At 42.1% G+C, this 23,157-nt stretch overlaps 2 protein-coding genes across 3 annotated transcripts; both read right to left on the bottom strand.

Moving 5' to 3' along the window:
• Window positions 1–20: 20 nt before the first annotated feature.
• Window positions 21–2,543, bottom strand: samd13 (sterile alpha motif domain containing 13). The gene is made up of 5 exons (XM_085382636.1): window positions 2,349–2,543; window positions 1,863–1,979; window positions 1,290–1,338; window positions 1,070–1,181; window positions 21–983 (listed from the first exon to the last, which is right to left on the bottom strand). The coding sequence occupies exons 2-5, from the start codon at window positions 1,888–1,890 to the stop codon at window positions 840–842; spliced, it is 333 nt and encodes a 110-aa protein (XP_085238762.1). The 5' UTR covers window positions 1,891–1,979; window positions 2,349–2,543; the 3' UTR covers window positions 21–839.
• A 1,557-nt stretch (window positions 2,544–4,100) lies between these two features.
• On the bottom strand, window positions 4,101–22,797 carry prkacba (protein kinase, cAMP-dependent, catalytic, beta a). Of its 2 annotated transcripts, none has more exons than XM_085381585.1 (10): window positions 22,490–22,797; window positions 11,913–11,974; window positions 11,476–11,604; window positions 10,099–10,197; window positions 9,746–9,828; window positions 9,381–9,507; window positions 8,629–8,724; window positions 7,105–7,227; window positions 6,223–6,387; window positions 4,101–6,112 (listed from the first exon to the last, which is right to left on the bottom strand). In XM_085381585.1, exons 1-10 carry the CDS (start codon window positions 22,533–22,535, stop codon window positions 5,987–5,989), a joined length of 1,056 nt encoding a protein of 351 aa, XP_085237711.1. In that variant the 5' UTR covers window positions 22,536–22,797; the 3' UTR covers window positions 4,101–5,986. The 2 variants fall into 2 exon arrangements, with proteins under 2 accessions (XP_085237711.1, XP_085237710.1); XM_085381584.1 differs by lacking the exon at window positions 22,490–22,797 and adding an exon at window positions 13,510–14,197.
• Window positions 22,798–23,157: the final 360 nt, after the last annotated feature.

Raw genomic sequence — 23,157 nt, 5'->3', positions numbered from 1 at the left:
TAAACTAACATTGATCTTTGGTGAGAAAAGAGCACCATTTATTGCAAATCTCTGATTCGGATATTAAAACTCCAGTGTTATGCTGCACATGTACATTGGTCATACACACTTTTGAACAGTTGTCTGTGTGACAATGCTGAAAGCACCACAGGTTGATAGATAATAATAATAATAATAACAATAATAATATATACACATAAATATTTCCATATCAAGAGTCTCAAGCCTGAATAATGTAGATGTTCAGGAACAAGGTGGCTTTTGCTCGGGTCGTTGTGTCTGGGAAAACAAAGTGGTTCACGGTCACATGCTGAAGACGACTCATTGACTCAGATGCACATTTTAAAACATAGAAAGTTTCAGGGGGAAAAAGGGCAACGCACCAGAATCATTATCTGCATGTATCAAAGTCTTTAGATGCGACAGAACATACACAGTTTTCAACTATAATATAATCTTATATACAAATACTTATTTTTTTAAACCTTCATGGGTTAATTCACTTTGCACTCACACACATACACGCACACAAAAACCATACCTGCAGAGTATTTTCCCCAAATTTTCTTCTTTTAAATAAAACACAAAAAAATACAAAAATACAAAAAAAAAATCTCAAGCAGCAGATATAAGAATGGCTGAAAGGGTAAACGGCTGAGTGGACACTGTGTGCAACCCATTTTTGGGGTCCACGCTTATATAAAAAGAACACAAACAAAAAGAAAAAATACAGCATTCAAAAATCCTGTTAAGAAGCCACTGTGGGCTGAAAAGTCTCTGCCTGGGCTCTCCTGACACAATGATTGTCACAGACGTGGGTGCTGGGACGGCCTGCGGCGCTACGAGGCGTTGCTTTTCAGGTGCTGAGTCTGCAGCGGCTTCACGTGATACTCGTAGATTTTCAGTGCGGGGCCGAGCTTTATCGACAGCCCCGTCAGGACGTCGTTACGCGTCATCAAGAGCAGGGACTTACCATCAATTTCCTGTCAGATAAAGACAGAAATTCTAGTTTTCCCTAGTTTGTCAGCATCATGTGGCAGCAATTTTGAGCAGGAAATAACAGTCAAACCTGATCCTGGAAAGCCATGGCTTGCTCCTCAAACCCTGTTGCTTTGAAATAATTGACAACATCAGCAACTGCCCAGTTGGAAGGGTCCGGCAGCTGACCGTTCTCCACTGGGCTGTAAGGTGAAATTAAATGTATTCATCTTAATATAAAATGTATGCTTAATTTTAAGAGCAGCTTAAAATATCTAAAATAGTTTGTCAATCAACAAGATCCTACACACCTTTTGGTGTCAACTGATCCATTTGCCTTGTCTTCCATGTCGGCTGTAGCTTAAAAAAAAAAAATAACAAGAAAATTACAAAAGCAAAAAGAAACTATTCAGTCAATTTGAAAATTACAAGTATTTTCTAAAATGCTTTTCATTTTCTAATTCTCTTTCAAATTAGAATAAACAGGCAAATGACTTCAAATGACTTGATACAGAGTGTAAAGACATTCAGTTTGCTATTAAAAAAAATATGCAGAAACCTGCAAATATTTTGTTTAAAAACGTGTAAGAATATGAATTTGGTGTTTTTTTTCCTTGCAAAAATGACACATTTTAATCGTGTGCGATCAAACTGTTCTCTGTCAGCTGGTTAACTTAACCAACTAAATGTCTGAGCTATTTTTTTTTACTCCTCTACTCCGTCAACCATTGTGATGGCAGGTATTTTGCAATTATACCGCTACCAACGGGTTACACAAGCAACAGAAAAGCCCAAACACCTCACAGAGGAACCTTACACGACTACCTGATTAAACACAAGCGTTGCTAGTTTAATCACTGACTTAGGTGTAAGGAAACACTTACGATCTTTAACGTTACAGTAATTTTTCATCAGACGTCTTCTCTCGGGGAACTTAGTGTGCTGGCAGTTGAAAAACCCTCATTGTTTATCTTTCGCAGTCTGCCATTTACTGGATGTTTCTGCAGGAAAAACAGTTGTACAGTAAATAACAAAATTCATTTAATTTAAAAAACCCGAAACACAGCTAAAGAACAAAACAAATCCAATCGTTTCTGACTGACAACGGGGAGAGCTGTAGTGTGTGAAAATGACGACCAAAAACTCACGTTGTTAGCTGTATTAAAAACATAGAATTACATTAGAAACATAAAAAATAAATAAATAAAGTAAAAAAAAATTACCTTATCAGAGAGGAGAGTTAAGAAAACAACGTTATGTTAAATGACGACAGATATTTAATCACTGCCACTTCGTATTCTGCGTTAACGCTAACGTTAAGCTACCAGGGGTAGTTAGCTAGGCTTGCTAATACAAAATTTAACAGTTACCTTGTTTTAGAGATTCGCGCTTTGACAGAAATGGCCCGCCCGACGTTTACACGTAGTTTAAATCTTAAAAAGTTTTCCAATAACTACGATATTTTACAAATTATTAAACGACAGCGGTCGTTTGATAAAATCAAGATTTAATCAAGTAAAGCCAACTAGCCTCCTCTTCATCGCTTTCGCTTCCATCACCCACAGGGCACCAAAGAATCATGGGTAATGTAGTTTTGCGTCCCCAACGCCTTGGTTTGCAGTTCAGTGAGATTAGACACTTGCTGATGATCACCCAGGAGCAAACTCACAACCAAACTTTTTAATAAAAAGAATTTATTATTGTGACATATTCTTTGTTACATAAAATCTGCTACAGCAAAGTATACTCCCCTTGCAAACACAAATATATATGAGTGGGAAAACAAAAAACAAAAAACGTGTCAGCCGTCTAAATGATGTGCAAAAATTCCACAAACTAAATAGAGACACATTTCAGATTATTGATCCCATACTGGCACATGTGACTAGCTACAGAGAACTCATAAACGGATTTCCTGCAGTCAGGAGAGTGTGAGGTGGTTCAGGGAAAAAGTGCCATCATTTACATGAAATCTGACAAAGATTACACAGATTGGGAAATAAAGGATACGGAGATACAGATGTGGAGAGATATGGATTTCCTACACAGTTTCTGGGAAGGTTTACACACACACACACACACACACACACACACACACACACACACACACACACACACACACACACACACACACACACAAGCTGTTTGGGACTGTGCTTTTCAAAGTCCTGTTTGAATATTTGTTCTGGATTTTACCATTAAATCCTGTCCAGACTTCAAAGTGAGAAGAAGAAAATTGTTGGATCTTTTTTGGTAAATCTGTTTTTAAAGGATTATTTAAAAAAAATCTTTCTTTAGACAAAGGAAATGAAAAAAAATAAGTTAAAATCAAAAGGCTATCATTTTAAATAGGCATTTGAGGTGTCAGTGTACATAAACGTAAGTCTTAACAGGGCAAATAAAAAGTTACACAGATAAAACTTTTCAGTATATTCACTGTTTTTAACACTTGCAAATAAAACATTTGGAGTCTTTTATATGAGAACTATAGACGATTAAACATTTCAGTGTTTATTCATTATCTCTAAATATAAATAAAACAGCATACGAAACAGTTCTGTCTCGGAAATGAAAACAAGGGTAAATAAAAAAATGTCACATGCTGGGCTCAAACAGTAAAATAAAAGTTCACATGTTGCCAATATTTATGTATAAAATGCTACAAAATAGCATTCAGTCTGCAAATCTTTTCACATTTGGTTTCTATGATTGTTGAACTTGATTCAATTGCATTTTCCTCGCATACAAATACTTGAGCATCTTGTCAAATTATGACGAAGCTTCTCAAGACTTAAGGGACATAAAGTGAAACACTGTCAATAGTGCACTGCTATTCCTGACAGTGTGAAATGTAAAACTCGATTTTCACACAGCTGTGAGGATCAAACTCTGACATTCGTGTGGACAGCAGAGACAAACCTCTGTTCACAAAGAAAAGAACGTTTCTGATGTCTGGATGAAAGAAAAGTCCTTTAGATATGTTAACCTGTAACCGGAGAGTTGTTTGTTCTTTACTTAGCGGCAGGGAAAGAGTGAGAATTAATGGGTCATGAAAGTTGCTCATAAAACCTTATAGAATATGATTTAACAATAAATTAAAAGGAGTAACTGATATTTTGGAGTCTTATGAGCTTATTTCCTTTGAAAACTATTATTTTTGTCAGCTGTGTTACTGATGTAAAAAAAAAAAAAAAAAAGAGCAAAAAAAGCATCAAGCGTGGCCGAGTTGAATTAATACTTTAAGGTGATGATATTTCAGTTTTCTCTTCACTGTTTGTGAATGTTGTGTTTCTTTCTTAACCCATATCCAATTTACTTGTTTACTGCATGAATGCCTGAGGCTTTGGAACAATTTAAAAGGTAACAAACGAAAAAGTGGAACATTTTTAGGCTGTTATCAGGTTGTTGTGACACATCTATACAAACATGAAAAAATGACAAACAAATATGGCAGGTACACAACATCTTGCGATTGTTCTGCTCAAAACACAGCAGTTAAAAGACAAAAAAACAAAACAAACAGCAACCTAAATGAGACCAACACTGCTTCCCCTTCATGATAAAACCTCACGAAAATATCACCACCTGACCTTTCAATTACTGAAAAACGCACTAATGTATAAAACAAACCATGTAAATGTTGTGTTGTGCACAGTGATATACTCAAATTCTCTTAGTTCCCTTTCTCTCTAACATAGCCGTACCAGAAAAAATATATTACTTCATTCCATTATGCTAATATCACACCAAGACTGAGGTAAAAAGGAAAAGTCCTGCGACCAGATATGGATAAACGATGCTACAGATTGATCAGCACAACACTGACAAGTTTCTGCTTCATAATAACACTTGTCAATATTGATCCGCTTCTTTGAGCGTGCCAAAACTTCAAGAAGCCATCACCGCTTCTTTCCCTTCATTGAATTGTGGTCATGCCCTAAGGAAACACGTTCTTTAAAGAAATCAAATCATACATCTATATGCACAAATACACAATTTCAGGTCTCGAGGGCAACAGAGGGATAAATAATGATATTTAAAGCTGGGCTAGGCAACATGTTTTCGGCATTTTTTTGGACAAAAAAAAAAGAAAACATTTATATTAACCTCTCATCATATTTAGCTTCAAATGATCTTAGAGGGAGCTTTATTGCTGCATCTCCACTAAAGCCCACTCGAAACGCGACATGTGACGGGAGACTCTGGCCTATCACGGGTCTTTCAAACGACACCAGGTAAAGTGGTATAAAAAGGAAGGAGAACATCAGCACAGAAATAAAGACAAACTGGTGCCGTGGGTTAGAATTCTAACTTTCACCTTGTAGAGATGGGTTTGGATGTTGCGTGAAGCCAAAAGTTTGCATTTGCAGCCTGTGCTCGGCTGATGGGAGGGGCTTCGGACGGAGATGGAGAGCAGCAGCGAGAGGCGCCGTCTATTTTCAAATCCTGGCTTTAGCTTTAGATTTACTTTCAGTGTTTCTGATTAAGGAATACTAAACTGAATCCTACGGGAAACTAAGTCATGTAACAGAAAACGTGTAACAGCCAATGAGATATCAGATATTTAAACGCTCTGCCCAAAACGCCCAAAAGTGTCCCTTAGTTATCCAAAAGCCTAAAAACCACATCATGTGCAACACCAGCTAGCTGCTTCAAAGTAAGATTAATATTCGTCTTCAAGTTGCTTCTCAAATAAGAACTTAAATAAGGGACGACAGGACACAGACAGTGGCAAACATAGAAAACAAGGTAAAAAAAAGAAACACAACAGGAACGTGGTCTGGTACTCTGTGTTGCAGCACGAGGGGTGTCTGCATAATGTGCCTGTGTATAGATTAGTGCTAACAGCACGCAGGATCATGGCAAAAAAAGGAGCTCATTCGGCTGTGTGGACTGAAGGAACTAGGCATTTGTTTGAGCACGTGATGGCCTCAGTTCCATCTTAACCCTCAGCGGAGTGCAAATATCCCAAAACACAAGAGCCCTGATTGGGACTCTTGCTCGTTCACTAGAAGTCAGCAAACTCTTTCGCACACTTTTCTGTTTGCGATACACGGATCTCCTCCTCTTCATAGTCATCAAAGTTGCTTGTGTCTCCTGGTCCTCTGCACTTTGGCAAGAAGGGAGCTTCAACCTGAGAATTTAGGAGGATATGAATTTTCCATTTTAATATGAACCACATCCAAAAAAGGAAGCGCGAGCAACACACTGATTATTTTCCCTGGGAAAAAAAACAACACCAACCTTTCGCTCATAGATGGCAATCCAGTCTGTTGTGGAGAACCACTTGTGATTCTTTATGTCATTGACACCATTCTTCAGGTTCCCAAATCTCTTTGTCAGGTCAACCTGAAGCAGGTTCCTCAGCAGATCCTTGAGGTCGGAGCTAAAGTGAGAGGGAAATCGAACCTGCAGAATTGCAAAAATACATAAATAAATCAAAGATGTGGGTTATGAAACACAAATTGCAGAAAAATACTTTCACTGTTTCGCTTATTACGCTGAAATAAAACAGCTAAAAGCACTAAAGAACAACTGGAAAGCCAAAAGCAAGCTGGTCCCGATGGTAGTCAGCAGTGTCCTCCTTCTTCTGGCTGGTTGCCACAGCAGATCATCTGCCTCCACCCTATCCTCAGCATCTTCGTCTGCCAAACCAATCCTCTGCATGTCCTCCTTCACTACATCCATGAATCTTCTCTGAGGTCTTACTCTGGCCCAGCAGCTCCATGTTCAACCATCTCCTTTTTGCCTCTCTAACGTTGTCTCCAAACCGCTCATCCTGTGCTGTCCCTCTTGGTCACTCCCACTGAAAATCTGAGCATCTTAAACTCTGCCACCCAGAGTTCCAGCTCTTGTGCCACTGCCTCCAAGCCGCACATCACAACACCACTACCATCTTGTAAACCTTCCCTTTCACTCTTGCTGCTATCCTTCTGTCACAAATCATCCCTGACACTCGTCTCCACCCACTTCACCCCACCTGCACTCTCTTCTTCACCTCTCTTGTGCATTTTGGATGGTTGACCCCAGATATTTAAACTCATCTAGCTTCACCAACTAATATCAGAGCATTTAAACATTGGAAAAAGTAAAGCTCAAACATTGCTCCTGCTTATCTTTGCATACCTTGCCAGAAACAATTTTTTCATAAATCTGGATAGGCTGATCAGCGAAAAAAGGAGGGTAACCAGCAGCCATCTCGTAGACAAGAACTCCAAGAGCCCACCAGTCCACAGCTTTGTTGTAGCCCTGAAAGAAAAAAATGTTTCATCAAATTTTAAAGACTTTTCTTGGTCTATTTTTAATTAGAAAGCAAAAGTAACAAATTATCTCAAATTTGGAGATAGTCTGACTCAGAGAGCTAAAGAAGCCCAACATAGGGCACAGTTGCAATTTTGACCTCCAGGATAAGGGGCATCTCTTAACTGACCACCCTCTGTACTCGCTTGTCCAAGTACAGAGTAATAGTAAAGTCATTTCTATCTAGTCTGATGTTTCTACTGATGCCTCTGATGATATAATCTACTCTCCGTGTCAGACTTTTCGTTTTAAAGCCAGAGTTCACATGTCCGCTGAACATTAATGGGAACGAGCTGACTTTCTTTGAGCCAGTAGCAAAAGAACTACCTGGAAGACGTCATAGGGGGCCTCTATAGGCCCGGACCAGATACTTAATATTTAATTCAAGAACATTTTTGGTAAAATGGACTCTCAGGCTCTCATTTTATTAATTATAACATGTAATGCCAATGTTAATTAATTCCATCACTGGTTTTTTTTAAATAAATGACTTCAAAGAAAGATCAGTAATGTGTAATTTACTATTTATTTATTTTATCTGATGTATTAATATTTATGTTTAAGCTCTTTTTGCAAAAACAGTCCCCGAGGAGAGAAGGTTCAGTGTCCCCGTTTCTAAACATATGAAGCGATACTGAAGAATGTAAATGGCCCACACACACACACACACACACACTGGTGGAGGCAGCTACACTGTAGCCACAGCCAGCCTGGGGCGCACTGACAGAGGCGAGGCTGCCGGACACTGGCGCCACCGGGCCCTCTGACCACCACCAGTAGGCAACGGGTGAAGCGTCTTGCCCAAGGACACAACGACCGAGACTGTCCAAGCCGGGGCTCGAACCAGCAACCTTCCGATTACAAGGCGAACTCCCAACTCTTGAGCCACGATCGAGACAGATAAAGACCAGGACAGTGGCTCGTTGTTGTAAAGCCTCTGTGCTACAGCAGAACGAGCTTTAAACAAAACAAAGGCAGTACTGGTAGAGCTCTCTCCACGGCTTATTTTGTGGGCCTCTAGATCTACACTGTATGACTAATACAAGGATTATATCCTGATGTATTAATATCCCGTAGTTATATGGGACAGAGAATAATTTAACCTCAGCACTGACTCAAATCTGTAAGGAAAGACATCAGCTGACACTCGGTGTCAAAGGCTGCCAGTGAAAAATGTGCTTAACTGGAGTGAGATCAATTAGCTGTTTGTTTGAATTTCTAAATGACAATTGATTCAATATAAATGTGGATTTGTGCACAAAGGTCAGCACACAAACTGAACCATCACCCAGCAGCCTCCAGCCGGACATTCAAACATGTAAGATGGGCTAACTGTGTATGAAGCCTCACCTTGCTGAGGATGATCTCTGGAGCCAGATACTCAGGAGTTCCACACAACGTCCAGGTCCTGCCCTTTACTCTTTTGGCAAAGCCAAAGTCTGTGACCTGAGATAAAAAAAACAACACAATTGTTATAAGAAGAATAAATACATAAAGGTAACCATGCAGGACTATAACAGTGCAGGTTGACTGAACTATCACAGGTTTGACAGACACAAATGTTACTGTCACAGGCAGAAACGCACTAAATCAAAACCCACTGAACTACACACAGGACCTGTGAGAACTGTGGTTTTCTGAAACTGTTTAACCAGGTTACAACGCAGAGTTTACCACTCGAATTAACATTTCAGACTGGCAGATCTGTTTCGGTGTAATAGACTTTTTATCATGGCTTTTAATCTAGTGACAGTTTCAGTGGCTCTAATCTCTGCCGGTAGAGATTATTAAAAATCCTGTCTTCTTTATATGTTTATTTACAATAATTTAGGCTAATACGACTTATAGAACGTTACGTATAGAACGTTATTTTAGAGACAACATCGAGCACGTACATGTCACAACCTCTCAGGTCTGGTTTTAGACTGACTGCAAACACAGAACAATGTCAACTAAAGTCTTTAAGATGTATCTTGCTTCAGTTTTGTCCAGCTATAAACTAACATCTGAAGGCTTCAGCCCCCAGGCTGTCCTATTAACACACTGTTTCTGATTTGCTGATGCCTTTCCACTACTTTTATTTCTTTACATTGACTATATACCTGGATATACCCATGTTGGTCTATGAGCAGGTTTTCAGGCTTCAGGTCTCTGTAGATGAGGTCTAAGGAGTGAAGGTACTCAAAGGTGAGCACGATCTGAGCTGCATAAAATCGAGCATGGTGTTCACTGAGAGAAGGAAACACAGACAGTCAGATACTGACGGAAAATATGAAGGAACTCAAGTCTCTTCTGAATGAAAGACAACTCAGTCAAACACTATATAGGTGTAGGTTTCTAATTCATTTATAGCTCTGACAGACCAAAACAGAACACCTGAAATTGCTTTTGTTCAGCTATTTGTGGCTACAACAGCAATCGCAAACAAAAAACAACCGAACGCTAACAATAATTATGTGCATAATACCTGAACCTCCCAGTGCGTCTGAGGTGTGAGAACATCTCTCCACCAGGAACATATTCCATTACCATGTAGAGGTTTGAGTTGTCCTGTTAATTTAAAGAATACATATATATATATGTATATAAATATGAGAAATTAATGACATTAGGACAAGAGACTAACCACATGTGCAGTTTAAAGTTAAGTTTCTGTTCTTTGGACTCGGTCATCTTGTGTGAAATAACTCTGTCACAGGACAAAAGCAACCAGGGGACTTGGTATTTAATCTAAATGTGATGACGACATGTTGGCCAATTAACCGACAGGATTAACTGTCTGGAACAAATACAATCTTTACACCTTTGTTTTGTCCTTACCTTGAAAGCGTACACCAGTCTGACGAGGAAGGGGAAGGAGACGGCCTGCAATATTTTTTTTTCGTTTAGCGTGTGTTCTATCTGCTTCAATTTCACCACCTAAAGGGGAAAAAAGAAAAAAGGCAGAGACATAAACAAAAAAATCATATCAACGAAGTTGCAGTGCTGTCCCACACTCACGCTAAAATAAAGGCAAGCGGTAATCTCAATAAATAACATCCGTACAGAATAAAATATATACAATAAGTGTAAAAATGAAATGTGTGTGCAGAGACATAAACATAAGAAAATAGCTAATCAGATCAGGTCAGGTATTAGCAATGATTACAGTCGTTGGCTTGTTGTAAAAACTGTCCCTGGGTTTATTTGTCTGTGACCAAATCTCTCAGAGGGCAGCAGATAAAACGCCCAGTGTCCCGGGTGTTCCTCAGACCGGCACCATGCTGTGTACCCGTCTGAGACAGCGGGTGCTGTAGAGGTCCTTCAGGCAGGGAAAGGGGTGGCCGATGATTTTCCAGGTGATGTTAATAACTCTTTGAGGTGCCCTCTTGTTTTTTTCCATGTTTTACCGCAGCTTCAAACGTATTACATTTTTACATTTTTTAACTGTGTTTCTGTGACTCTCCACACAGTTTAGAGTAAATTTTGTTGAGGGATTAAAATCAAACTATTCAATTTAAGATAGATAATCCATCACTAAGGACTTCCTGTGGTGTTTAAGTCCTGTTATTGCTGCGTGGTCACGCAGTCGAAAGATAAAAAATCTATTTAACACGAGCTGATGCACAAAACCTTGCAGAAACCGCTGCCCAGTGACGCTGTGCACACCACGAGCTATGCAGCCAAAAGCTGAAAGTAGAAAATGCTTTTGGTTATAAGCTTACTGTTAATTCTGAGACATCAAGACATCACCAACCCGAACAAACTGTGAGACATCGCTCAGCAGGACATTTAGAGGATATACAGTTTATGTTTTCGACGGTATAGTCTCATGCTGTACCGGAGGACGCTAGTGGAAAGTAATGGCTGCAGAAACAAACAATAACATCCATACAGTGGAAAAAAAGTGTGAAAGCTGTGGTTGTAACTGTTAAGCGAAACCAAAAGCTAAACAGGTTCACCTCTTGAGCTGATGGTGAAATTCAGGGGAACACGAGGTTGCTACATGAGCAAGGCACTACCGGCAGGCCAATCTGCCTCTAAACTTTCACATCAGTATTTAAAGATCGAAACTGCGGCGTGAGGCGCCTTTGAGGTTTTCAAAAACATAATGTTAGTGCTGAGAGGAAACGCTCCATTTCCTTTTATGAGAAACACAACATCTTTGCAGTTTACAACACCAGCTCTTATGGATGCAAATGCAAGCCATTCGCTTACCTTTTGTTTGTCCAGGATCTTCATGGCATAGAACTGGTTTGTTGCTTTATGTTTCACGAGCATTACTCGTCCAAATGATCCAGTCCCCAGGGTCTTGAACCTTTCAAAGTCATCCAGGCTTGTTGTGCACTAAAGGAAACACATTATCAGTGGCAGGAAAACAACCAACACTAGCAAATGTTAAACTATGTGTACTTATGGAAGCCACTAGCTGTTTATCTTCATGCACTGTAGCTCAAAAACACAAGCTTAATGGAAATGTTTTTGAAGCACATGCCTCTGACACAATTATGCAATCGGCCAGCATTCAAGTCAACAAGAAGGAAATGACGAGGCACAACTGAATCTCTCATTTTTACTCAAATAAGAATAAAAAAGTGTACAAAGTGTACTAATCAGAGAAAACGTTTATACATTACCCTTAAACAACAACCCACCTGTGGTGGACACTCCCATTTTCTTAAGAAGTCTTCTTTGGCTTTAGCTAAGAACTCTTTCACTATAAAAGAAAAGATCGGTTTTGATAATTAGAATTAGAGTTTAGATAACCGGACAAGGTCAGTGCACATGCTCAGGAAAACAAACTGGGATAGTTTAACATGTTCAAGAAAAACAAACAAGGGCAGTTCACACAATCAAGGCAAGGTCAAGCAAAGGTCAAGTACCAGGGAGGAAATGTCATACTTGACAAAAGAGGAAAAAATATTTCTATTGAAAAAAAAACAACCCAAACCCTCACACCACACACCTTAGCAGGACATGTTAATTCATAAAGTGATGCAAAGAGCTCTGAGGACTTTACAAGTTGGCCAATTTAAAGGCAAGCTATTCTGCATCTCTTTCAGGAGGAGGTGGGGGTAAAGGCAGTGAGGCAGGTAGTGAGACAGACAAAATGCAGAACAGATCTGAGACTACAGAGCAAGCCACAGAAAGACAGCGTACTGTGAAAGTCACTGCAGACATGAGCTTTCCAAAGTCAAAGAGCCATCAGATGGTGCCTACAGTGCCGCTACACTTTGGTATGTTGCTACCAATTTAAATCTATACAGTCAAGGCTGCGTTTGACTAAAAGTGAGACAACAAACTTTCACTCTTTGACTCGGGACGCCTCATGGAAAAATGAGCATACCAAAAGTCTCTACAGTTCACCAAGGGTTTGCAGGAACATTCATCCACATGGATGGAAATGATGGAGAAGAGAAAGAGAGGAAGAAGCATTTATGAAGTCTTGAAAGAAAATAATGTAAAACACATTTTAGATTCACACAACAAAATGATAACAGAGGAGACAACGTAAGGCAAAGCCTACCGCCAGACTAAATTTAAAACTTATAAAACTCTTCTACACTGAAGTAATGTGATTATTTTGGTTTGGTGACTTCCTTTATCGTCTCTGAAAACGTCAGCTAAAATATTTAAGGAAGTTTACGTCTTATTGTGCAACATCAAGAAAATAGTTTCTTTTTTTTCTTCTTTTTTTTAAACAATTGAGCAACAAGCAGTTATTTTAGCCCACAGTCTTTTTTTAACACTAGACTGTATTCAGCAATTAAATCGAACTCTTTCTATCTTTTGTGCCACTTTTAGAGGCTTCTTTGGTCTGTGAAGAACAAAGGACAACACTGATTGAAGAGACATTTTAAAGGTTTACATAAAATGCATTTCTTTCTTGCAAAACGTTACACAATGACAAGACACAGATATTAAGACAATGTAAGCAGCTGAAGCACCACAAATGGGCTGCACTACAAAGCGTTATGCCTTCTCTGGTAGATCTAAAAAAATGGACAAATACAGGTTGTTAAATTGATGGTTAAGGTACCTCTAAATAGTTAAAAGCAGTAATCAAACTAGGCAGCTTCTTGCAAATGACAAAAATAGAGGCGTGCCAAAAAATAATTCGAAATAATGCAATTTATACAGAATCAGTTGATTTAATAAGTGTTTCTACGGAACTATAAAGGTAGAAAATGCAAACCTGAAACCCAAGAAGTGGCGGGCAAATCTAAGAGTAAAGCAATGAACTGCACTTACTGCACTTATCCCACATGATGGTGAACTCAGAGATATGCGGCACGTCGCTCTCCTGTACTCTGTTCTCTTGGCTACCTTTACTTTTGTATTTGTTAAAAAAACGGCTGGCGAAGGACTGATCCTTTCCCTGGGACATTTTGAGGCAAATATTTTGGTGTGTGAGAACGACGGCTCACAGGCAAAGTGAGTACGTTTTGAGACAGAGCATCGATGGGACTTCCTGTATGTGCTCAAAGGCTCTGCGATGCTTGGCTAACCACATAAAGTTAAGCTTCCTGTTCAAGTGCTCTGCTTCAGTTTCTATGGCCAACTGCATGTCCAGTAATTCTGTGCAGAATCATTTAAAGGCATTTTCTTTTATCTCACTCACAAAAGATAACACTGGTTTGATAAAGATATACAAAATTAAAACAGCACGCATGCAAAATCCTGTCAAAACCACAGTGCAGCGGGTTAATTCAGACGACTGATAAGACATCGGTAAGCCTGTTACACCCACTAAAAACATGAAAGAGAAGTTATCTCTGGCTTATTGTGCTCTCTGGTGGTTATGCTTTACAATGCAGTTTTTTAAAGAGCTTTCCTATTTGCTCCAAGTCACTCTTTTGAGCTGACCCTTTAAAGCACACTTCTGCAAATACTGGGGCAGTAAAAAGGTGACTTTTGGGGGGGCTTAACACCAATTTGGGTAACAGCAATAAAAGTGGAATCCTGTCGTTTAAGCAGATAAAGAAAATGGCACATATATACTGGTGTTGGCATAGTTGGCGACCAAACGTCCATTCTTAGTCGGGGAAAAATCTTGATGTTGTTTGATATTTGGTAATAGGGAACTTAAGAAAACAGTGTAGAATGTAGTGAACTCGTAGCTTGTCCTGCAGAACAGCTCTGACTGTTGTTTACAATACTTTCAGCACTATCTGCAGCACATGCAGCAGAGTACGATCACAGCAGAGCAGATGTTAGTGTGCAATCAAGTGCTATCTTTATGGTGAGTTGCAAAGTATTTTCTCAAATATACTGCTGTTGGGAAGTAATAAAACAATGATCTTATCCTTTTGTCTTTTTTATAATCACTTGCAAAGTATACAGTAGTGGTCAGACTTTTACATACACTCATCATGGGCATAAATGCCATGGTAATTCTGGACGTTTGATGATTTCGTTGAGCTGTCCTTTTTCTAGGGAGAAATTATTGTCATCTTCAGTGCCTTTAAAATCCATTTTGGATTTTCTCTGATCGCAAGTCACAATTATTTGGTTAAATGTTCCACGTTGCATTATGGCCAACTGGCTTTGGTAGCAATCAGAAAGACTGTGGCGAAATTCTTGTATTTGACCACACTCTTCTTGGGAGAGTTAATAGAGTTTGTTAAAACTGGTTGGTGTTTTGGCACAGACCCAGTAGGGTTGAGGTCAGGTCTTTTGGAAAGGCTATTCCAGAAGTTAAATGTTAGCCCTCTCTATTCATTCCAAAACCAGTTCTGATGTGTTTTGGATCATTGACCTGCTGGAACTGTTGGAATATGCAACTGTGTCAAGGATTCAAACATTTAGCAGTTTGAGGTAGGGCTGTGTGATACGACCAAAATCTCATATCCCGATATAAGACATCTATCGTCCGATAACGATATAAATCACAAAAATGTAACCACCACCACCACCATCTTCATCCGCTTTGTCCGGGGCCGGGTCGCGGGGGCAGCAGCCTAAGCAAAGAGGCCCAGACCTCCCTCTCCCCAGCCACCTCCTCCAGCTTATCCGGGGGAATACCAAGGCGTTCCCAGGCCAGCCGAGAGATGTAATCTCTCCAGCGTGTCCTGGGTCTGCCCCGGGGCCTCCTCCCGGTGGGACATGCCTGGAACACCTCACCCAGGAGGCGCCCAGGGGGCATCCTTGTCAGATGCCCGAACCACCTCAGCTGGCTCCTTTCGATGTGGAGCAGCAGCTGCTCTACTCTGAGCCCCTCCCGGATGGCCGAACTTCTCACCCTATCTCTAAGGGAGAGGCCAGCCACCCTTCGGAGGAAGCTCATTTCTGCCGCTTGTATCCGCGATCTCGTTCTTTCGGTCACTACCCACAGCTCGTGGCCATAGGTGAGGGTAGGGACGTAGATCGACCGGTAAATTGAGAGCTTCGCTTTTACACTCAGCTCCCTCTTCCACGACGGACCGGTGCAGCGTCCGCATTACTGCAGCTGCAGCCCCAATCCGTCTGTCGATCTCCGGCTCCCTTCTCCCATCACTTGCGAACAAGACCCCGAGATACTTGAACTCCTCCACTTGGGGCAGTAACTCATCCCCGACCCGGAGTGGGCACTCCACCCTTTTCCAGCTGAGAACCATGGCCTCAGATTTGGAGGTGCTGATCCTCATTCCCGCTGCTTCACACTCGGCTGCGAACCGTTCCAGTGCGAGCTGGAGGCCCTCACCCGATGAAGCCAACAGAACCACATCATGTGCAAAAATCAGAGATGAGATTCTGAGGCCACCAAAGCGAAAGCCCTCCGCCACTTGGCTGCGCCTAGAAATCCTGTCCATAAAAATTATGAACAGAACCGGAGACAAAGGGCAGCCCTGGCGGAGCCCATCACCCACCGGGAACGAGTCCGACTTATTGCCGGCAATGCGAACCAAGCTCTTGCAACGGTTGTATAGGGATCGAATGGCCCGTAGCAATGGGCCAGACACCCCATATTCCCGCAACACCTCCCACAGGACACCCCGAGGGACACGGTCGAATGCCTTCTCCAAGTCCACAAAACACATGTAGACTGGTTGGGCAAACTCCCATGCACCCTCAAGTATCCTGGAGAGGATAAAGAGCTGGTCCAGTGTTCCGCGACCAGGACGAAAACCGCATTACAAAAATGTAACGTTTTCTGTAAATTTTGTGAATCTCGGGCAGCTCGACTTGTGTGAAGTGTTTCCAGCTCGTGTAGCTGGAGTCGAGTTTTTTAACCGATGCATGAAACGATACATTTTTAGACATAAGTTGTAACGGCCGCCGTTTGCTTTGTGAGTATTTATTACACGGCGTGCTGCGGGGAAAAGCCTGTTCTAACGTTTGAGTCTAAGGTTTATTTTTTAGCACCTGGCGGCTCTTTTTTACTTCTCATCAGTAAATAATCTGCTCTTTCACGTGATTCAGTTTATTTTGAAAAGTCTCAACAGGATCTTGAGCTTTATTGTGAAAGGTTTGTGTGGAACATAAACAAGCGGACACGCGATGCTGTTACCGTCGTTGTTGCTAACCACAACGCATAAAAACAGGCGCTTGTTCGTCTGTAGTGTGGTTATATTAAATATAAGAGAAAGAGAGAACTTTAAGAAATGAATATAGCCACTACAGTGACCATCAGAACCATGACAAATATTGCCGTAAACAGTTTATTTTGCGACACCACGAAACAAACGATAGTGTAAAATGAAACGATAGATGTTTCTATATCGTCATCAGATATATATCGTTATATCAAACAGCCCTAGTTTGAGGTGAAGTTGACAAATCTGGAGGTAGTCCTCCTTCTTTGTGAAATGTACCAGTACCACTAGTAGCAGTTCAGCCTCTGTTCATGGCACTATAAGACTTGCTTCATTGCAGACAGTGACACAAGTGTTCCAGCAGTTTCCAGTTCATGACAGGGTTGAGCCTTGGTTGTTCCTGAACATACGCTCATCTGCGGGTGAGAATTTGGGTATTCTTTCTGACTTTGGCAGAGTGGTGACACATCCAATTAACTTGTAATTTCATACAGTTGTTTGAACTGATTGTCTTAAAATCTGTATGTGGTTTAGATACCTCAGCTTTTGTACATCTACAACTTTCAATCTTGCACTGAGTTCCTTGGACTTTCTCGTTACTCTGAGTATTGGTCCATCCCAATAAGTACTGACAAACAAATTATTTTAAATGCTGGCAAAGACAGGTAGTGATCTGCTAACTGAAAGGTTGTTGGTGCGATCCCTGGCTGCCACAGCCTGCATGCCAATCCTTGGGCAAAACACTAACCCCGAGTTGCTCTCTGATGCATCCATTGGAGTATGAATGTGTGTGAATGTTAGATAGAAAGCATTTATATAAGATAAGATAAGATAAGATAAGATAAGATAACCTTTATTAGTCCCACACGTGGGAAATTTGTTTTGTCACAGCAGGAAGTGGACAGTGCAAAAGTTATGACGCAAAAATTAGAATACAATAAGAATAAATACAGTACACAGCTGTACAGAATAGAATAAAATAATATACTATATACAGTAGAATAAAATAGAATAAAAATATACAATAAGATAAAAATAGAATACGAATGCTATATACAACTGAGTAAAAATACAACGATGCCAGAAAAGATTATTGCACTTAGTGTTATTGCACATGTGTGGATGTGTGTGTTTGTTCAGTTAAAGTCTTTGTTGTGGAGTCTGACAGCAGTGGGGAGGAAAGACCTGCGAAATCTCTCCGTCCCACACCGTGGGTGCCGCAGTCTCCCACTGAAGGAGCTGCTCAGTGCTGTCACAGTCTGCTGCATGGGGTGGGAGACGTTGTCCATCAGGGATGACAGCTTAGCCGCCGTTCTCCTGTCACTCACCACCTCCACTGGGTCCAGAGGGCATCCTAGAACAGAGCTGGCCCTTCGGATCACCCTGTTCAGTCTCTTCCTGTCCCCAGCAGAGATGCTGCCGCCCCAGCAGACCACACCATAAAAGATAGCAGAAGCCACCACAGAGTCATAGAAGGTCTTCAGGAGTGGGCCCTCCACCCCAAACGACCTGAGTCTCCGCAGCAGGTACAGCCTGCTCTGCCCTTTCCTGTAGAGGGCGTCTGAGTTATGAGTCCAGTCCAGTCTGTTGTTCAGATGAACACCAAGGTACCTGTAGCTGTCCACAGCCTCAATGTCCATACCTTGGATGTTCAGTGGTTGCAGTGGAGAATGCTTGTGCCTGCGGAAGTCTACCACCAGCTCCTTGGTTTTACTGGCATTGATCTGGAGGTAGTTCAGCTGGCACCAGTCCACAAAGTCTTGAGTCAGTCCTCTGTACTCCTTGTCGTCCCCATCAGTGATGAGGCCGACTATTGCAGAGTCATCAGTGAAATTCTGCAGGAAGCACTGGGTGGAGTTGTGGGAGAAGTCTGCAGTGTAGATGGTGAAGAGGAACGGAGCCAGAACCGTTCCCTGTGGGGCCCCCGTACTGCAGACGACCCTGTCCGACACACAGCCCTGAGTCCTCACATACTGTGGTCGGTCGGTGAGGTAGTCCAAAATCCAGGTAGTGAGGTGATGGTCCACTCCAGAGTTCTCCAGCTTGTCCTTCAGAACCGAGGGAAGAATGGTGTTGAAGGCACTGGAGAAATCAAAGAACATGATTCTCACAGTGCTTCCAGCGGTCTCCAGGTGAGCGAGGGAACGATGTAGGAGGTGAATGACGGCATCATCCGCTCCAATGCCAGGCTGGTAGGCAAACTGAAGTGGGTCCAGTGATGAGCTTGTTAGGCGCCGAAGCTGAGCCAGGACCAACCGCTCCAGGGTCTTCATCAGGTGGGATGTCAGAGCCACCGGCCTGTAGCTGTTGAGGTCCTTGGGGCGTGAAGTCTTTGGCACTGGTACAACACAGGAGGTTTTCCAGAGCTGTGGGACTCTTCCCAACCTCAGGCTCAGGTTGAAGAGGTGCTCCATCACCCCACACAGTTGGTCCGCGCAGGACCTAACGACCCTCGAGCTGATGCCATCTGGACCCGCTGCCTTCTTGCCATTAATCCTCCTCAGTTCCCTCCTAACCTGGGTGGTTGAGAGAGACAGGCTGGAGCCTTGTGTTGAGTGTGTATTGGATGCTGCAGTTGGGGGTGGGGGGGAGTGAGCAGGGTGAATAGAGGAGGTGTGAAGTGTCTGAGGTGTCAGAGGTGGAACAGCAGCAGTGGGGGTGGGTGAGTCTGCAGCCGATGTTGTAGACTGTCTCATGGTTGAATCAAATCTGTTGAAGAAATGATTCAGTTCATTTGCCCACCTCACATCCCTCCCAGGCAGAGAGTTCTGCTGTTTGTGGCCTGAGATGGTTCTGAGGCCTCTCCAGACTTCACCAACGTTGTTTTGCTGAAGCTGGTTCTCCATCTTCTGCCTGTAGCTGTCCTTCCCATTCCTTATCAGTCCCCTCAACTCTCTCTGCACCCTTTTCAACTCCTCTTTGTCTTTGGATTTGAAGGCCCTCCTCTTCTGCTTGAGGACAGCTTTAATTTCTGGGGTAATCCAAGGTTTGTTGTTGGAGAAACACCGTACAGTCCTGGTAGGTACGGTGTTATCCACACAGAAATTAATATAGTCAGTAATGCATGTAGTAAGGCTGTCGATGTCCTCTCCATGGTCGTCACAGATCACCTCCCACACAGTCGACTCAAAACAGTCCTTAAGAGCCTCCTCGCTCTCCTCTGACCATCTCTGCACTGTGCGGGTGGCTGGTGGCACCCTGCGCACTAAGGGCTCATACACAGGGACAAGGTGCACCAGGTTGTGGTCAGATTTGCCCAGGGGAGGGAGAGGTGATGAACTGTATGCCTCTTCAGCATTGGCATACAGTAAGTCCAGTGTTTTATTGTCTCTGGTTGAGCAGGTCACATACTGGGTGAAGGTGGGCAGTGTGGAGTCCAAAGAGGCATGATTGAAGTCCCCTGATATTATGAGAAGGGCTCTCGGAGATTGTGTTTGCAGTCTGCTGACCACTGAGTGGAGAGTGTCACAGGCTGCATCCGCGTTGGCCGAGGGGGGGACATACGCTGTTATTGCGATAACATGCGAGAATTCCCGGGGCAGATAGTACGGACGCATGCTAACGGCTAACAGCTCAATGTCTCTGCTGCAGAGTTGTTCTTTCACAGTGATGTGCCCAGGGTTACACCATCTGTCGTTCACAAAAACTGCCAGTCCCCCTCCTTTCCTCTTACCGCTCTCTCTCGTCCTGTCCGCTCGCAGCATCTGAAATCCCGGTAGTGTCACGCTTGTGTCCGGAGTTAGCGGTGTTAGCCACGACTCCGTTAGCATCATGATGCTACATTGCCGGTACTCCCTCTGTGACCAGGTTAGCGACGTGAGCTCATCCATCTTATTGGGCAAAGATCTTACGTTTCCAATGATTACAGAAGGAAGAGATGGTCGATAACGTCTCCTTCTCGGGCGACGGCGCTCCTTCCCAGCATGACACCCCCGTCTTTTCCTCCTCAGCTCGCTGGGAATGTCGGGTCTGTCCGCCGGCAGTACCGCTGCGGGACGCAGCGCTAACAGCTGATCCTTACTGTAAACAAAGGATCCCTGCTCTGGGTCCCCAGACACGCGTGAAAAAAGTAGAAATAAACTAAGAAAAACGACCAGAACTAGCACAAAACGGTAGAACATGGTTGCAGAGTCTAATTACAATTATATAGAAAAAGCATAGCACAAAACGCTTGTGTGAATGAATGAATGAGGCAAGTTGCGTAATGTGCTTTGAGTGCTCAGATAGAGTAGGAAAGCGCTATATAAAAAACAGTTACATTTACACTTTTTAAAAGTCATATATATATTTGGTATGCATACTTTTGACCCTGTGTGGATTAAAGAAAATATTCAAACTTTTGGTCCAATTCTTGCTTTTAAAGTCATTAAGGACGTATGCCATACAATCAGTCCACCTTGGAAAAAGAACACTTCAAAGAAATCATCAAAAGCCCAAAATTGCTATGATATTCACTTCCATGATGAGTGGATGTAAACACCTGACCACATCTGCATATGTATATGTAGGAACCATACTGACCAACATCCTGATGGCAAAACATTTTTTTCTGTACCTATAAACCCAGTATTGATAAGTTTAATTTAATGTGTAATATTTGAACAGAAATCTAGATAACACAGAATAACAGTGTGTTAAGTTTCTTCATTCATCACAGTGTTATTCTACTCAACTCCAAGCCCCTCCCTGCAGAAACTACAGGTCTCATGAGTCGCTAAGACTGTGTGAACAAGTGCCAAACAGAAAGCAGGTCAAGAACAGTGCTCTCCAGACAGAACACTTGGAATGGCACAGTTTAATGGATTAGGCTGGTCACTACTCACAAACACAACAGAGTGCCTTCTGGCTACGTCTCCAAGTGATTAATAGAGTGCTTTAGGATGCAAAATTCCTCTCCAGTAGTCGCAGTTTGACTAAGATTTTGCTGTTTTTGGATGTTACAGTATCAGGACAACACTTTAATATCACTATAAGAAAGCAGTGATCAGAGGCATTAACGCTTTAATTTACAGCAGACTTGTTGACAGCTGACTTGGCACATCAGTGTTAACCAGGTGGGAAAGACAGTGTCATTTCTTTTTATGCAGCCACTGTGTGGAAAACAAAGCAATTACATGTTTTATTACACGACCATTAATCTGGTTTAACCACATCAAGCAGCATTCTGGTCAGCTTGTGAGTCAGTGGTTATCAGATACCTGTTGTTAGCACTGACCAGGCCTTGTTCTGCGGCTTCAGTGGAAACAAATGTTTGCTGATGTTATCTGGGTCTACACACGCGATATTCGCCCTTTGGAAACTGCAAACGATGCTTTGTCGTTTAATCGTTATAGTGTTATAGTGCATAGCCTTAATACAGTTTATTCTGAGATGCTGTCTTTAACACAGACTGATTTAGATAACCAAAGAATATGATGCTGAGGATCACACTACCACATCCTTGATTATCCTTCTCAATAATTAGTTGACTGTAAAAATTGTAGCACCGTTTTCCGCTGAGGTAAACAAACACGAATCATTACGAGACCGCAAACACACCTCATAAACTGCCCTACCAAAGATGGTTCTTCTCTGCAAACCATATTACTGTAGTCTCCCGCTAACACTGGACAACTGCTAAAGGCTGCTCTCCACTCACTTTTATAAGCAAGCTCACACTGCACAATAACTAATGTTAAATGGCTGCGAGGCCAGCTGGATGCTTTCCAGGTGCTCACCGCTTTCTTGTTCATTGCCTTTCTTGGCAGTTGCTGCGTTTCCCATGGTAGGAAGACAGGGCGATCCACAGCTGGCTAGGAGCGATGATGGTGGCGGTTAGCTAACGGGGGGTACTCCGTTAGCTAGTTAACAAATATCAGCTTTTGCTAGCTGGCTGGTTGAAAACGACATCAATGTCTTCCCTTTGTGCACAGAACTTCGATGTGCTCTGCTCACCGCCTTGTTGATCAAGGTCCTTTTGTCATTCAAGTATGCCTCCGCTGGAATGACAACATGATCCAGACTTTTCACCTCTGACTGCTGTCGTTTTGTGCTGCGTTCAGGTCATATGGGAATACCCCGGCAAGGCTTGCTCGGTGCAATGTTGCCTTCAGGTACCAGTCAGAAATAGTGGACTTATGTCTACATTATACTGATTATGTAAAACTGCTGTAACCTAATGTGTTGCTGTTTTTGGCTCTTGTTTTTATTGGTATATTTGACTATATTTTCTTTTCGTGTTTCACCTCTTCAATAGAAACGTCTTTCAAGTTAATGTTTGTTTTCATAAAAAGATTTAATATGGCCTTTGACCTGATGGCCACTGTGTCATTTTTTGGCATTTAACAGAAGTTTGTCATTCTACTTGCAATAAATGAATTTATTAAAGCACGTTTTAAAGGATAAA

The sequence above is a fragment of the Rhamphochromis longiceps genome, linkage group LG15 (genome assembly GCF_057381845.1).
Source record: "Rhamphochromis longiceps isolate RC_006_pf linkage group LG15, R_longiceps_female_GT1.1, whole genome shotgun sequence".
NCBI lineage: Eukaryota > Metazoa > Chordata > Actinopteri > Cichliformes > Cichlidae > Rhamphochromis > Rhamphochromis longiceps.
This window is presented reverse-complemented; position numbering and strand designations above follow the sequence as displayed.

Bases quoted from the DNA above. Each gene is read 5' to 3' on its own strand.
- samd13 (XM_085382636.1), bottom strand. From the start codon at position 1,890: ATGAAAAATTACTGTAACGTTAAAGATC. The intron at 1,182-1,289 runs GTGTGTAGGATC...TTCACCTTACAG, and splicing joins GGATCAGTTGACACCAAAAG to CCCAGTGGAGAACGGTCAGC. The intron at 984-1,069 runs GTTTGACTGTTA...TTTATCTGACAG, and splicing joins CCATGGCTTTCCAGGATCAG to GAAATTGATGGTAAGTCCCT.
- prkacba (XM_085381584.1), bottom strand. From the start codon at position 13,645: ATGTCCCAGGGAAAGGATCAGTCCTTCGCCAGCCGTTTTTTTAACAAA. The intron at 11,975-13,509 runs GTAAGTGCAGTT...TTTCTTTTATAG, and splicing joins CATCATGTGGGATAAGTGCA to TGAAAGAGTTCTTAGCTAAA. The intron at 10,198-11,475 runs GTAAGCGAATGG...TTTCCCCTTTAG, and splicing joins AGATCCTGGACAAACAAAAG to GTGGTGAAATTGAAGCAGAT.